We start from the raw sequence: 12,009 nt of genomic DNA, 5'->3' as shown, positions 1-12,009 counted from the left end.
TGAGCCGAACACGAAGCCGAAGATGGGCTGATCCAAGTCTTTTATATAGGGTGATGGATTGTCGCCGGGAAGTCACAAACATACACTCACACTATAATACTCACCATTAGGAGAGCACTCTCGCACCTTTTATTAACATACCGTCGGCTTACCAGCTTCGGCCGGTGCCAGTGACAGCACACACGATTCCAGCACCGCTGCTCAATCACTCGGGAGTTTCTCAGCCGCATAGATCGTGTGCTCGTTGGCCATCAGATTGAATGCAGATTTGGAAAGTGTTCTTTAAAGTTCTTATTGTGTTGTAAATCAATTACATCTCCAATTAAAAATCAACCATTTTGTGAATACTGAAGACTTGCGGCTGGCTCGAAAGTCTTTTCCATCGTACAACGAGAAAAAACCTTTCAAAAGGGACATCAAGAGAGGAGGAGGAAGAAAAGACCGGTAAGTAGAGGCATGCTTTAGTCGGCTGCGCCTTGTCTGCTGTTTCTCCGTGCGCCATTGCATGCAAACTACCGTTATCAGTGTGTAGGCGGGGTCAACGTCGCAGTTAGTTTTTGCGCCTTGCACTTTATACTTTTGCTGCAGTTCTTCGCCCTATTTCTTACTTCCTCCTCCTACTTCTCCTGCTTCTCTCTGCTTCTTCTTCTTCGGTACATCTTTCGAAACGTTACACTGTACAGCACAGTTCTGGACCTTACGTACGTGTGTTCTGAGCGTGTGTGCTTTTTGCATTTCGATAATCTTTGATCCCACGAAACAAATTGTTGATAATTTTATTATTTTTGCTGTTTGATTGTACTTTCGCGTACTTTCTGGGCGATGCAATAAGCGCTATAAATATAAAATAAAGCAATGTGCTGCTTGTGTAACTGTATTTTATAGACCAGACTTCTTCCATATGCAAATGAACACGAATACTTACTATAAATGATTGGACACAATGGAAACTACAATCAAAGTAATGCAATTAATATAAGCTGATCTTTAAGATATTATTTAGACCATGGGAGTACTGGGAAACTTCCTCTAGAGCATCATACATACATATGCAATAACTGATAACTTTCCTCCAGCCCATTATCAGAACTACTCATAACCTCCCACACCATGATTTCGAAACATCTCCGTAAACATGTCTCACGGCCGCAGTAGATGCTACGAACTATTCTTAGCGATTCCGTCTGCTTCCAAGCGGAATCGTACAAAGTTCAGATGTTCTAATTTTATATTAATTAATTTGTTTTGATTTGTATTATTTTGTTCTTACCTTTTTGTTGCTTTTGGTAATTTTTTGTCGTTAGTCATTGCGGTGGAAGGCATAAAGTACTCGTAATATACATAGCTCTAATATAAGTTTCGCCAGGCAGCAGCAACAAAAATACAAAAGCGGGGCTCAAAAGTGGAAAAGTGCGATGTGCCGATCTGGAGCGATAAGCGGATCCACTTTCAGGTCCACCGACAGACGACAGACAGTTCCCGGTTCTGGGAAACTGTCCCAAGTCTATGAGAAGTCCGGTATTCGGGTTGCTCGTCTGGTAATCACGCGGAACGATAGCGATCTCAGGACCCGATTTGTACCTTAACGATTCTAAAGTAATTAGCGAAAATCTGTTGCGCAATAAAATGTAATATATGGCATAATATAATCAGAAAAACAATTAAAAGTAAAAGTAAAATGAAATGAAATCATGTCTATTAATCACACACAGTCGCAGCATCAACATGGCGCAGGAGACAGAGGCAGTAGCGGGAGTCAAGGGTCAGCCCCGAGACCATATCGAGGAGGAGGAAGTCAGCGAACTGCACCGGACACGCAGCTTTTACGACGGAGTGCGAGAGCAGGCCGAGCGCTTTGCTAGCACGCGCTTGGGTCAGTTCATAATCGAACGCGGGGATCGTGCGCTTCGGATGATCGAGAACACGGCTAAGTGGAGTCTGCCGCAGGGTAAGAAACAACACCTACTGGTAGACATCCCTAATAGCTATTCGAAAATTAATAATTCGCAGAAAAATCTGCTGATCCCTTGCAACGCCCTCTGCCCTGGGGTCCGTTCCTGTTTCTGATCATTATGCTGCGCCTCACGCGCATGTGGTTGTCGCTGGGCGCATTGATGATCGGCAACAGCCCCATCTCCCCCTCCGACTTGGTCTACTTCATTCAGACCAGGCGCCGCAAGTTACGAGCCATTCGAGTGCATGGTCTAAAGGTGATGCGGCAGCGCCAGCAGGAAGTATCCTACGGCAGTGGCAAGGGCTTGACCCATAAGCTCACCCAGTGGTTTTCCCGGGCTATGTGCCGCCCTGGCGTACAGAGGGCCAACAGCGGGCGACTCTTCCAGGTGTGCAACATGGAGCAGGTGAGTCCTTGAGTCATTCCCGATTAAGAAGTGGAGGAAGTAAGTGCCATCTCCATCCGCAGACTACACAAACCAGTCCGGCTGTGATGAAGCGTCCGCGTGAGGATGAGACGAACACTGATCCTGATACCGACCACAACCTTACCATCGACCAAATGCTGGCCAAATACGCCCTGGAGAACTCGGAAGATGACTCTGACTTCGTGCCCAATCCCGATGAGGAGGAGGAAAGCAGCGACGGCACCAGCTCCGAGTCCAACTCCAGCGAGGAGATCAGCAGCGATGGAGCAAATGATATTGCCGATCAGGTATGATATCACATTAGCCATTGACTAGTCGACGTTCCTCCTTTAATTTGGATTCTTCCCAGGCCACACGAAAGGCCCCAGCTTTGGTGGTGGAAAACGGTGTACACAAGGCAGAACCCAACGAGAGAAAAGACAAGGAGATGGAGATGGCAAAGGAAAATGACATGGGGAAGCTGAGCGCCACGACAACCAGCAACGGCGGCCACGACAAGGAGCAGGCGGAAGTTGGTAATGGACATTAAACTGTTATTAAGACGCTCGTGCGTAGCCCCAGTAACACCAGTATCGAATATCGATTAAGCGTAGATGAAACTGAATTTGAAACGTTGTCATGAAATACAATACAATAACGATACCAATACACAATATACTCCCGAGATCGATTCAGTCATTGCTAGTGCCAAATCTAAGGGGATCTCCCAGTAGATCTTGGCCATATCCATCGTCCATCAATCCATCCATCCAGCCATCTGTCATTCCGTCCAGTTTTGCAGTATACGAAAATTCCAAATTTACCTTAAGAGTTTTGTGAGTTTGGCTTTGACCTTCCGTTAGCTTCTTGATTCCCTGACCTTGTATCTCTCTCTCCCTCTTTCTCTTTCTGTTCGTCTATGAATGATTTTTACAGCAGGTGGGGCCAGGCTGGAGGAGGACAAGTGGAAGTCCTCGCCGGGACACATGAGTGCTGCCATGACGAAAATCCAATCCTACAACAGCACGGCAGCTGCAGGTAACTCACGAGATATTCGCTCCCACTCGATCGCAGTTGAAACCGAGTTGATCGAGTGCTCCCAATTAACATTTTAACGTTATTATTCTGTCTCTGCTTCTTTTACTCCGTGCATGTGTTCAAAACCAACAGCCGGCACTGAAGCAGCAGCCCCATGCGTACCCGAACCTGAAACCGAATCCGAATCCGATCCCACACCTGATCCTCGATCCCAATCTCACGATGAGTCAGACGATGACGGCAGCAGCACGAGCAGCAGCAAAACTGGATGCACAGTCTACCGAAGGGAGACCACATTCGAAGAGACCCAGCCAGATACCCAAACCGAACAGACCAGTAAAGTTGCTGCCACACTAACTACCCAAGTATCCAACTATCCCACAATTGACACACTAACACCAGCCACCTCCTCCGAAGATATATTCTATAGTCCAATTGGTTTGTCCCTACAAATATTCCACCAATCATGCATGCTGCTAGTCCTTCTCTATATATCTGTGCATAATCATGTTGACTGTAAATATTTTGTCCCATTACAGGATCACCAACCCTATTTAATACCAGTCTGGGGACTCAAGCTCTGCTGAAGAGTGTGAGCATTCAATCTTTCTTGGGTAAGCAGTAAGTTATCTTCTGAGTATCCCCTAACTAACCTGTTTCTTTGATCAGCACACACCACTCCCACCTTGGAACTGGAAGATGTGGCCTCTGAAGCACCATCCCATCAGCCTGAACCCGAGATAACCCCATCGCAGCAGAATCAGCCACATCAGCAACAGCAACAGCAGCAGCAGCGACAGAACAACTATTCCCACCAACGCTATCGCGGACGCAACAGACGCTAGGCGATAATGCATTCTATCTATCTATATATCTATATACATTTCCTTACTTTTTTACTTTACATTCCCATATTGTTAGTGAATATCGTACTGCGAGTAAATCTTTGAACTCAATCGACAGTATGTACTTATCACAAGGATTCACGAACACCTTCGACGGGCAAGAACTTGAAGCGGATGTCGCCGCAGAGCGACAGGATGATGGTGCTCTCGTACTGGAGGGGAGTGTTGGGCAGCCAGCTGACGTGGTAACGACGCAGAGGACGCACCAGTAGGGTCTCTATCTCCAGCTCCGCGATGCGCTTGCCGATGCATGTGCGAGGCCCAAAGCCGAAGGGCAGGTACACAAACGGATTGCGGGTTCTGGCTTCCGGACAGGCCAGGACATCGCCAGCCATGTCTGCCTTGAGCCAACGCTCGGGTATGAAGTCGGCACTCTGGGCAAAATACTAATCGCTGTTGGATAGCTCCAGGACGCCCATTAGTACACCAGTGCCTTGGGGCACCTGATACCCGGAGAGCACCAGATCTTTGGTTGTGATGCGGAAGTTTCCAGGTGTGATTGACGTGATGCGTAGTCCCTCTTTGATGCAGGCCCGCAGATAAGGCATGTTCTTGGTGCTCTCATCGGTCAGCAAGCTCTTGGAGTCGGGCAGAATGTGGAGAAGTTCTCGGCGCAGCTGCGATTGTTTTGAGGGATTGCATGCCAAGTGATAGAGAATCGTTACAAAGGCAGAAGAGGTCTGGAATGATTAGAGCTTTGTCATTAAGAGATCTTTACAGAGAGTATCATCCCACAAACCGTATCGATTCCGGCCATCAACATATCGATGGCCATCACTACGGCCACCTGCTTGTTAAGTCCCAACAACTGTCCCAAGACGCATTTGTTCTTGCGGCCATCATCGATCTCAAAGCGTTGAATGGCCTCTTCACCAACTGGTGGTGATCTCAGTTATGTCGTCGTAGGTCTTAAGGAACCGGTTGAAGCCCCGCGTCTTGTAGTAGGGCCAGATCGAGGGTTGCACATCGTACTGGAAGCTGTAGTTGAAGAAGTCGCTCATGTGCTTGGCCAGGCGAGTGGCGTTCAGATCCGGCTGATGGCTGAGCAGACCCATGCGTGTGTTTAAGGCCACAAAGCTGATGGACTCAAAGGCCCAATTCTTCAGTTGACCATGGAAGTCAGCCTGGAGCAAGTGGGTTTCCGGATCCCTCTGACTCTCCAGTCTTGAAAGTATATAACCACGTAAGATACTTTATCTTTTTTGGGAGACTCGTCGTACTTATCTATGAACTCCTTCGCTATCTAATCAAGCTGCGGCAGATTCTGTCTGACGTTCTGAACCTTCATGAGCACAGGATTCACCTTGTTGCGGATGTTTGCCCAGTCCTTGCCCTGTCTGGAATTGGGTACTGCGGAGGTAATCTTCCAGTCTACTGGACTTCATTCAGACTCACTCTGATACCAGACCACCAATGCCTCCAAACACATCCGGTCGCTTCACCTTGCGGTAGTAGCTGAAGCTTTCCAGGCCGATGCGTATGGGCCAAACGCCCTCGTTGCGGTAGGTCAACTCAAAGTCCTCTGGATTATATGGGAAGACTACATCTGGTTTGCCCATCAAGCCCGGCAAGCGATAGATATCCCCGTACATCTCTCGTAGGCGACGGTTCATTTGAATGAGGTTTGTGTTGTGCATCGCTCATAGGATAACGGAATAAATGGAATTTTTTCACTTTTACCACCTAAAAGTAGGATAGCATGCGCCAACTATTGGGTCCGGGCAGTTCCCCATAGGACCTCGCCTGCTGCCATCTCTCATCGGTGCGCGGTGGCGACTTATCCAGCAGTTCCAAGTGGGTCTGTTCGTAAGAAAAGTTTCCTTCTGTGTTTGTAAACAATTACCGCTCTCTGAAAGCTCGCCAAATTTTCGCTCTCATTCTGCATCTATCAGCCTATCTCGCTCGCTCACCCACTCACCTGCTGACCAAGCGTCCCACCCAGTGACAGGTCTCTGGCATTAAACAGCTGATGGGCTGCACTTTGGCGCCGCACTGTTTTCATAGTGTTTTTCCACATCACTAGTCAGACACATTAAGCGAATCAAACTAGTTGTTATTATTTATAGTGCAATAATAAAGAGATATGGAAATTGAAATAAAACGAGGAGCAACCGCCGGCCAACAAGCAAAAATTGAAACTGAATCCCAGGCCAAACGACGAGCATGATATTAGACTTAGGTTGAGCTTTCTCTCTGTCGATTTGTTTGCACCAGTGAAAGCTGTTCATACCCAATAATTGTAAAAGCAGGGGGTATATACGTTAAAAGAATGCCAACCGTTGTGTGAGCTTAAAATTAAAATTCTGCTCGTGCCCCTACTTGAGCGTAAAGCGGTGCATACTATGGAATCAACTTTTAAAATGTATAATAGATGTATGTACATTTATGACATGAGAGCTTATACACTGCTTCCTTTGTCAGCTTTGCTGCGAACTAGTGTACGTAGCCGTCTCTGGACACGTCTCCCGTCTATCAGTCGAAGAACTGAGACACAAACTAAATTATATCTGAAAAGTGTTCTTTCAGCATTCTTTTCATATAAGGCTATATCTGTTTTTGCAGTTAGTTAGCTGAATGTCATATAAATACTACTGACATAAATCTCATAGTTGACTGAGATATGAAATTTTATAAAAACTTCCATACAAAATAAAATTGGGAACACGCAAAAATACCCAATCTAGGGAGGCTCTGAGCCTGAACGTGATCCCAAATTTGTTTAGGTCGTTCGCAAAACCCAGAGCTTAGTTCATTCTAGTATTTCTCTCCGTACAATACACACCTATAGCTTAGCGAAATAAAATTGTAAAGTTTTAGTTTTTTTTTTTTTAAATTTTTCGAATCAGTACACAGTTTTTCGAATCAGTACACAGTTTTTTTTTATTTTCAAAATATTTGGCAGTCCTCCGTTTTTTGTGTCGGTTTTTTGTTTCGTAAAATTTGTTTTGTAATAATGTCTGAAACCGAAAATTCATCAATGTCATCGGAAAGCGAGGCACGTGACTCGGCTTTCCCAGCTTCGAATGGGATGCGATCGGCTGCCGCCATTCGAAATAACATGCGTGGATCCAAACAGCGGTTTGGGACCGCACACAAGGGAAAAGCTGTGCTGAACCTGGCAGCGCAGCGGTTGCGCCGGATGTCTCTAGAGCACGGAGCCCGGTCCCGTAAGGTACGTTCTTTGCATCTAAATCAACCCGTCATCTAATGCAACAGCTTCTCTTTTGATCTCTACAGCCAACGTCTATGTTCTTGCCTATGGAAGCGCTTAGTGACTGCCACCTGGAGCCCTCGTATGACGGTGGATGTGGCGTGAAGCCGAAGCGACGTTTAAGCTCTAAGCGCAAGCCCAAAGGCACATGTGGCAAGAACCACAGCAAGCGCTCGAATTCCTCAAGTGGCAAACGCAGGCGCCGGAAGTCTGCGGCTTCTAAGAAGACCAAGCGCGATGCCAAGCATGGCTGCGGCAAGAAGCCCAAGAAAGCCAGGAAACCCAAGAGGCCCGTTTGCTAGACAAAGACTGCAAAAAAAACAAAACAGCAAGAAACGAAACAAAACCATCGCGCGAAAGTTACAACAGAACTTGGAATGCCCCACCCCCAGCCACCTACGAGCAACCCATCCTCAGCGCCTGCGGGTTATGATTCCAGGTGCCCATATATCCATCAAGGGATAACGAGGAGTCGCTAGAGAGCATCGTGCAGCAGGAGCATGCATTTGACTTCCATTCCGATCCGGAGGCCGCGCATGCCGTGCTGCTCAAAACACACTGTCCGATCACCATTATACCTTCGGAGCCCTGTCTTCAAGAGCGTGTCAACATGCACATTGTGAGTAGATGAGACGAAGAAGAGACCCCTCTGGATAGAAGGTGCACAATTAATTTTGTTTAGTTTTCCCGTCGCATTGTCGCCTGAAGGCCGCCGTCCAGCATACGGCCATCACTCTGCTGAACCAATAGCTGCCCATGATCGAAGAGTATTCCTGCAATGCTATTGTGTTGGCAGCTTGTATCTTCCACATTCGGCTGGTGCTGCTACGTGCGCGATCATGTGCGGGAGTGGGAAAAATATCCGGAAAATGTGCGGATCATCGAGCTGGTAGAGGCCGAGTTCCTCAAACGAATTGTCGATTGGGTGGCGGTGTTAAATGGTGGGGATATTTCCGATAAAAAACAAATATTACATCAAATAAATCCATAACGAGGGGGAACGTTGTGAGTTGCTGCGGACACTGCAACTCTACAGTTATACCCGATACTAAGTCAGTATGGCTCTCCTCCGGCAGACGCCGCTAATATTAAACGACATGACAAAGAGTGCGTGCGAGAGAAAATCAGTCTGAGCGTGACGTCGGGCGCTGCGTAGCCACTGCAAATTGATTTCTTGCTTTTGGCTACAAAAATTATCCGATCTGATCCAGATTCAGCAATTTGATAGATATGGTCAATATCTATGATTCTGCGTTTTTAGTTTTCTCGAATCTGCAATATTGTGGATGCAACAGATTTTCGTCTTTTGTGTGGGCGGAAGGGGGTGGGGCGAAATTCTGAGATATACGTTTTATAGTGAAATCTAACAGAAGTGCGAATACCAAATTTGGTTACTCTAGTGTTAATAGTCTCTGAGATTTGTGGATGCCCCAGATTTTCGTCCTTTGCGGGGGCGGAAGGAGGTGTGGCGAAATTTTGACACAAAATGGTGAAGGTCCGATATCACAGGAGTGTGGATACCAGATTTGGTTGCTCTGGCTCTTATAGGTTCTGAGATCCTTGAACTCATATTTTGCAATTGGAAAAACCGACCATGAAACCTGTGTGTTAGAGAGAGACAGAGCGAGAAAGAATGAAATTGTTTTCTTGATTCTTGCTATAATAATTATACGATCTGGTTTAGATTTTGCACTCTAGAAGATATAGTCATTCTCTACGATTCTGCGTTTTTAGTTTTCTCGTATCGTCGAAATTGTGTATGCCACAGATTTTCGCCCTTTGTGGGAGCGGAAGTGGGCGGGGCAAAGTGTTGAAATATTGTTGTAGCAGTGACATATCACAGAAGTCTGGATCCAAAATATCGTTGCTCCAGCTTTTATAGTCTTTGAGCACTAGGCGCTGAAGGGGACGGACGGACGGACGGACAGGTATAAAAATGCATGAATATCGTAGTCTAGATTCTTTGTTTATTAGTGTGCCGTGTTGTGAAATCCTCGATACGAGATTTCAATGTTGAGCAGAAATGCTCTGGGGAATCTTTGCGTTTAATAATGTACTACACGATATAGACAATTCGAGATTTATTCATTTGGACTTCAATCAACTTAAACTTTAATCTTAATCGCGTATAGAGTAAAATGTAATGGGTAATACGGGTTTAAGCGCGGCCGGCTGCAACTGTTAATTGTCGTTGTGATTTCGTCGACACGCAAACCAAGACTCTTCATGGTGATCGGAGACGAGGTTACGCCGCCCTAGCATGAAACGACGCCGTTCTCCGAGTGGGCAATCGCAGTTAGAGCGCTCTCACTCTCTTTGTAGTTTAACCCTTAGAAAACCGTCCATGCCGCCCCCAATACTGGGACCAGTATTAGAAACCAAAGGATGTCACATGTGAATGCTCTGTGAATAAATAAAGTGTTCGTTATGGTACATGTATGGTCGAATGGAGCTAGCAACGGTGGTAGGATTATTCTGAGGTCTGTGGCAACGGTAGCCGACATAGTTTAGAGACCGATCGTTTGCATACGACTGATGCTGTTTTAACAGTTGCGACTCTGACTAAACTGTCAGCTCCAGGGTGAACTTCTATTATCCTTCCCAGTTTCCACTCGTTGGGTGGCAGTCGGTCACCCTTGACAATTACTAGATCGCTGACTTGTAGATTGTCGCCACTTTGGACGGGCTTGAAGATGTGATAGCCAATCCGAACTCCAACGTTTCCAAAATTGCCGGACTATTTTCTGTCCTTCCAGAAATTGGACTGTGAGTGGAACATCCCTTGTCGTTACATCCGGCGGTGCTAATAATGAATCTCCAATAAGAAAATGTGCCGGGGCGAGGACAGCTAGGTCCTCCGGCTCCGCGCTTAGTGGACATAATGGCCTGGAATTTAAACAGGCTTCAATTTGTGTTAGCACGGTAGCAAGTTGTTCGTAGGTCATTTTATATCCTGAAAAGGCTCGATAGAGATGTGTTTTGACAGACTTTACATTTGCCTCCCAAAGGCCTCCAAAATGCCATTGGACGTTTCGGGCCGCTAAAGCAGGTATTACAGTTGTGGGTAGCTCTCGTTTCAAATGTATTTGCCAGGTTTGAAGAGCCCGGTCGGCACCAATGAAGTTCGTGCCGCAGTCGCTATACATGTGTTGACAGTAGCCCCGACGCGCGATGAAACGTTGTAGGGCCATGAGAAAGTGTTCGGTGGTTAAGCCCGTGACCGCTTCAAGATGAATTGCCTTTGTAGCCAAACAGATGAAAACTGCGATATACGCCTTGTAGTTTGTGTGTCCACGGAATCTGGATGCTTGAATTTCGAACGCGCCTGTATAGTCCACTCCGGTGGCGATGAATGCACGAGTTGGCGGATTGACTCTATGTAGGGGAAGATCGGCCATCAATTGTGCTGCTGGTTTCGGTCGGTGACGAAAACATCGGACGCATTGTCGAAGAATGCGTTTGACAGTTTGTTTTCCGTTGACTATCCAGAATTTGTGTCGAATAGTGGCCAGCGTTAATTCGGTGCCGCCGTGGAGTGCGAGACGGTGGGCATTACGCACGACGAGATCGGTAAAATGATGATGATTGGGAATGATCATTGGTTGTCGCTGGCTTATCGGAAGTTGCATTGCATTTCGCAGTAGACCTCTGACTCGTAGAATTTGTTGGTCATCTAGAAATGGGGATAATTGACACAGCTTGTGTGTGCCCGATAGTGCCTTGTTTCCCTTCAACCTCAATATCTCTGTCGCGTAGACCTCCTGTTGAATGCTGCGAACGAGATGAATTAAAGCGTTGTCGAGCTCCTGCACACTCAGTGGTCCAGACAGTTTGTCCCCTTTGGCTTGAATGTTATGTATAAACCGTAGAACATATGCCATGACTGATATTAACCTGTCGTATGAGGACGAGTTTTGGATGAAGGCTTCTGGAGCCTCCGAGACTTGCAGAGCATTTTGGAACAAAACTGATGGTTTATCCTCGATTATAGTCCTGTCGATGTCCTGACTGGGAACTCCGTTTGCCGGCCATTGGCTTTCCGGCTGCTGTAGCCATGATGGTCCAGACCACCATAATGGATGTACTGCTAACTCTTGTGGTGTTAAGCCACGAGTTGCGCAGTCCGCTGGGTTTACCGCAGTAGGTACATGTCTCCACTGAGTTGATGTACTATGCTCCAAAATCTGTCCAACGCGATTTGACACAAAGGTTTGCCATCGGTGGGGATCTCCATTTATCCAAAACAAAACGATAGTAGCATCTGACCAATAGAAGGTTGCCATAGGTGGTCCTGCAGTGCGAAGTTGGTCCCGGATCCATTTTGCCAGTTTAACTGCCAGCAGCGCACCCGAAAGTTCGACTCGTGGAATTGTGATCGGTTTCGTGGGTATGACTCGACTGCGTGCAGCTAGCAAATGAGTTTGAATCATTCCGTTTGGTAGCTCTGCACGAATATATGCACATGCTGCATACGCTAGTGATGATCCATCGCAGA

General features: G+C 46.7%; 2 protein-coding genes and 1 pseudogene across 5 annotated transcripts; 2 read left to right on the top strand and 1 right to left on the bottom strand.

The window, feature by feature from the left end:
* Nucleotides 1-221: 221 nt before the first annotated feature.
* LOC117190723 (flocculation protein FLO11-like) lies at nt 222-4,354 on the top strand. 3 transcript variants are annotated; one of them, XM_033395790.1, is made up of 9 exons: nt 222-444; nt 1,713-1,948; nt 2,011-2,360; nt 2,423-2,668; nt 2,731-2,896; nt 3,297-3,398; nt 3,531-3,836; nt 3,938-4,012; nt 4,068-4,354. In XM_033395790.1, exons 2-9 carry the CDS (start codon nt 1,726-1,728, stop codon nt 4,241-4,243), a joined length of 1,644 nt encoding a protein of 547 aa, XP_033251681.1. In that variant the 5' UTR covers nt 222-444; nt 1,713-1,725; the 3' UTR covers nt 4,244-4,354. The 3 variants fall into 3 exon arrangements, with proteins under 3 accessions (XP_033251681.1, XP_033251682.1, XP_033251683.1); XM_033395791.1 differs by having other exon boundaries at nt 223-444; nt 3,531-3,734; XM_033395792.1 differs by lacking the exon at nt 3,531-3,836 and having other exon boundaries at nt 227-444.
* On the bottom strand, nt 4,266-6,649 carry LOC117190724 (annotated as a pseudogene).
* A 423-nt stretch (nt 6,650-7,072) lies between these two features.
* Nucleotides 7,073-8,515, top strand: LOC108160264. Of its 2 annotated transcripts, XR_004473805.1 has the most exons (3): nt 7,073-7,475; nt 7,541-8,133; nt 8,197-8,515. XR_004473805.1 is itself a non-coding variant. In XM_033395793.1 (2 exons), the coding sequence occupies exons 1-2, from the start codon at nt 7,257-7,259 to the stop codon at nt 7,814-7,816; spliced, it is 495 nt and encodes a 164-aa protein (XP_033251684.1). In that variant the 5' UTR covers nt 7,073-7,256; the 3' UTR covers nt 7,817-8,515. The 2 variants fall into 2 exon arrangements, 1 of the variants encoding a protein (XP_033251684.1); XM_033395793.1 differs by having other exon boundaries at nt 7,541-8,515.
* The last annotated feature ends 3,494 nt before the right edge of the window (nt 8,516-12,009 follow it).

Source organism: Drosophila miranda (assembly GCF_003369915.1).
Source record: "Drosophila miranda strain MSH22 chromosome Y unlocalized genomic scaffold, D.miranda_PacBio2.1 Contig_Y1_pilon, whole genome shotgun sequence".
NCBI classification, from domain to species: domain Eukaryota; kingdom Metazoa; phylum Arthropoda; class Insecta; order Diptera; family Drosophilidae; genus Drosophila; species Drosophila miranda.
This window is presented reverse-complemented; position numbering and strand designations above follow the sequence as displayed.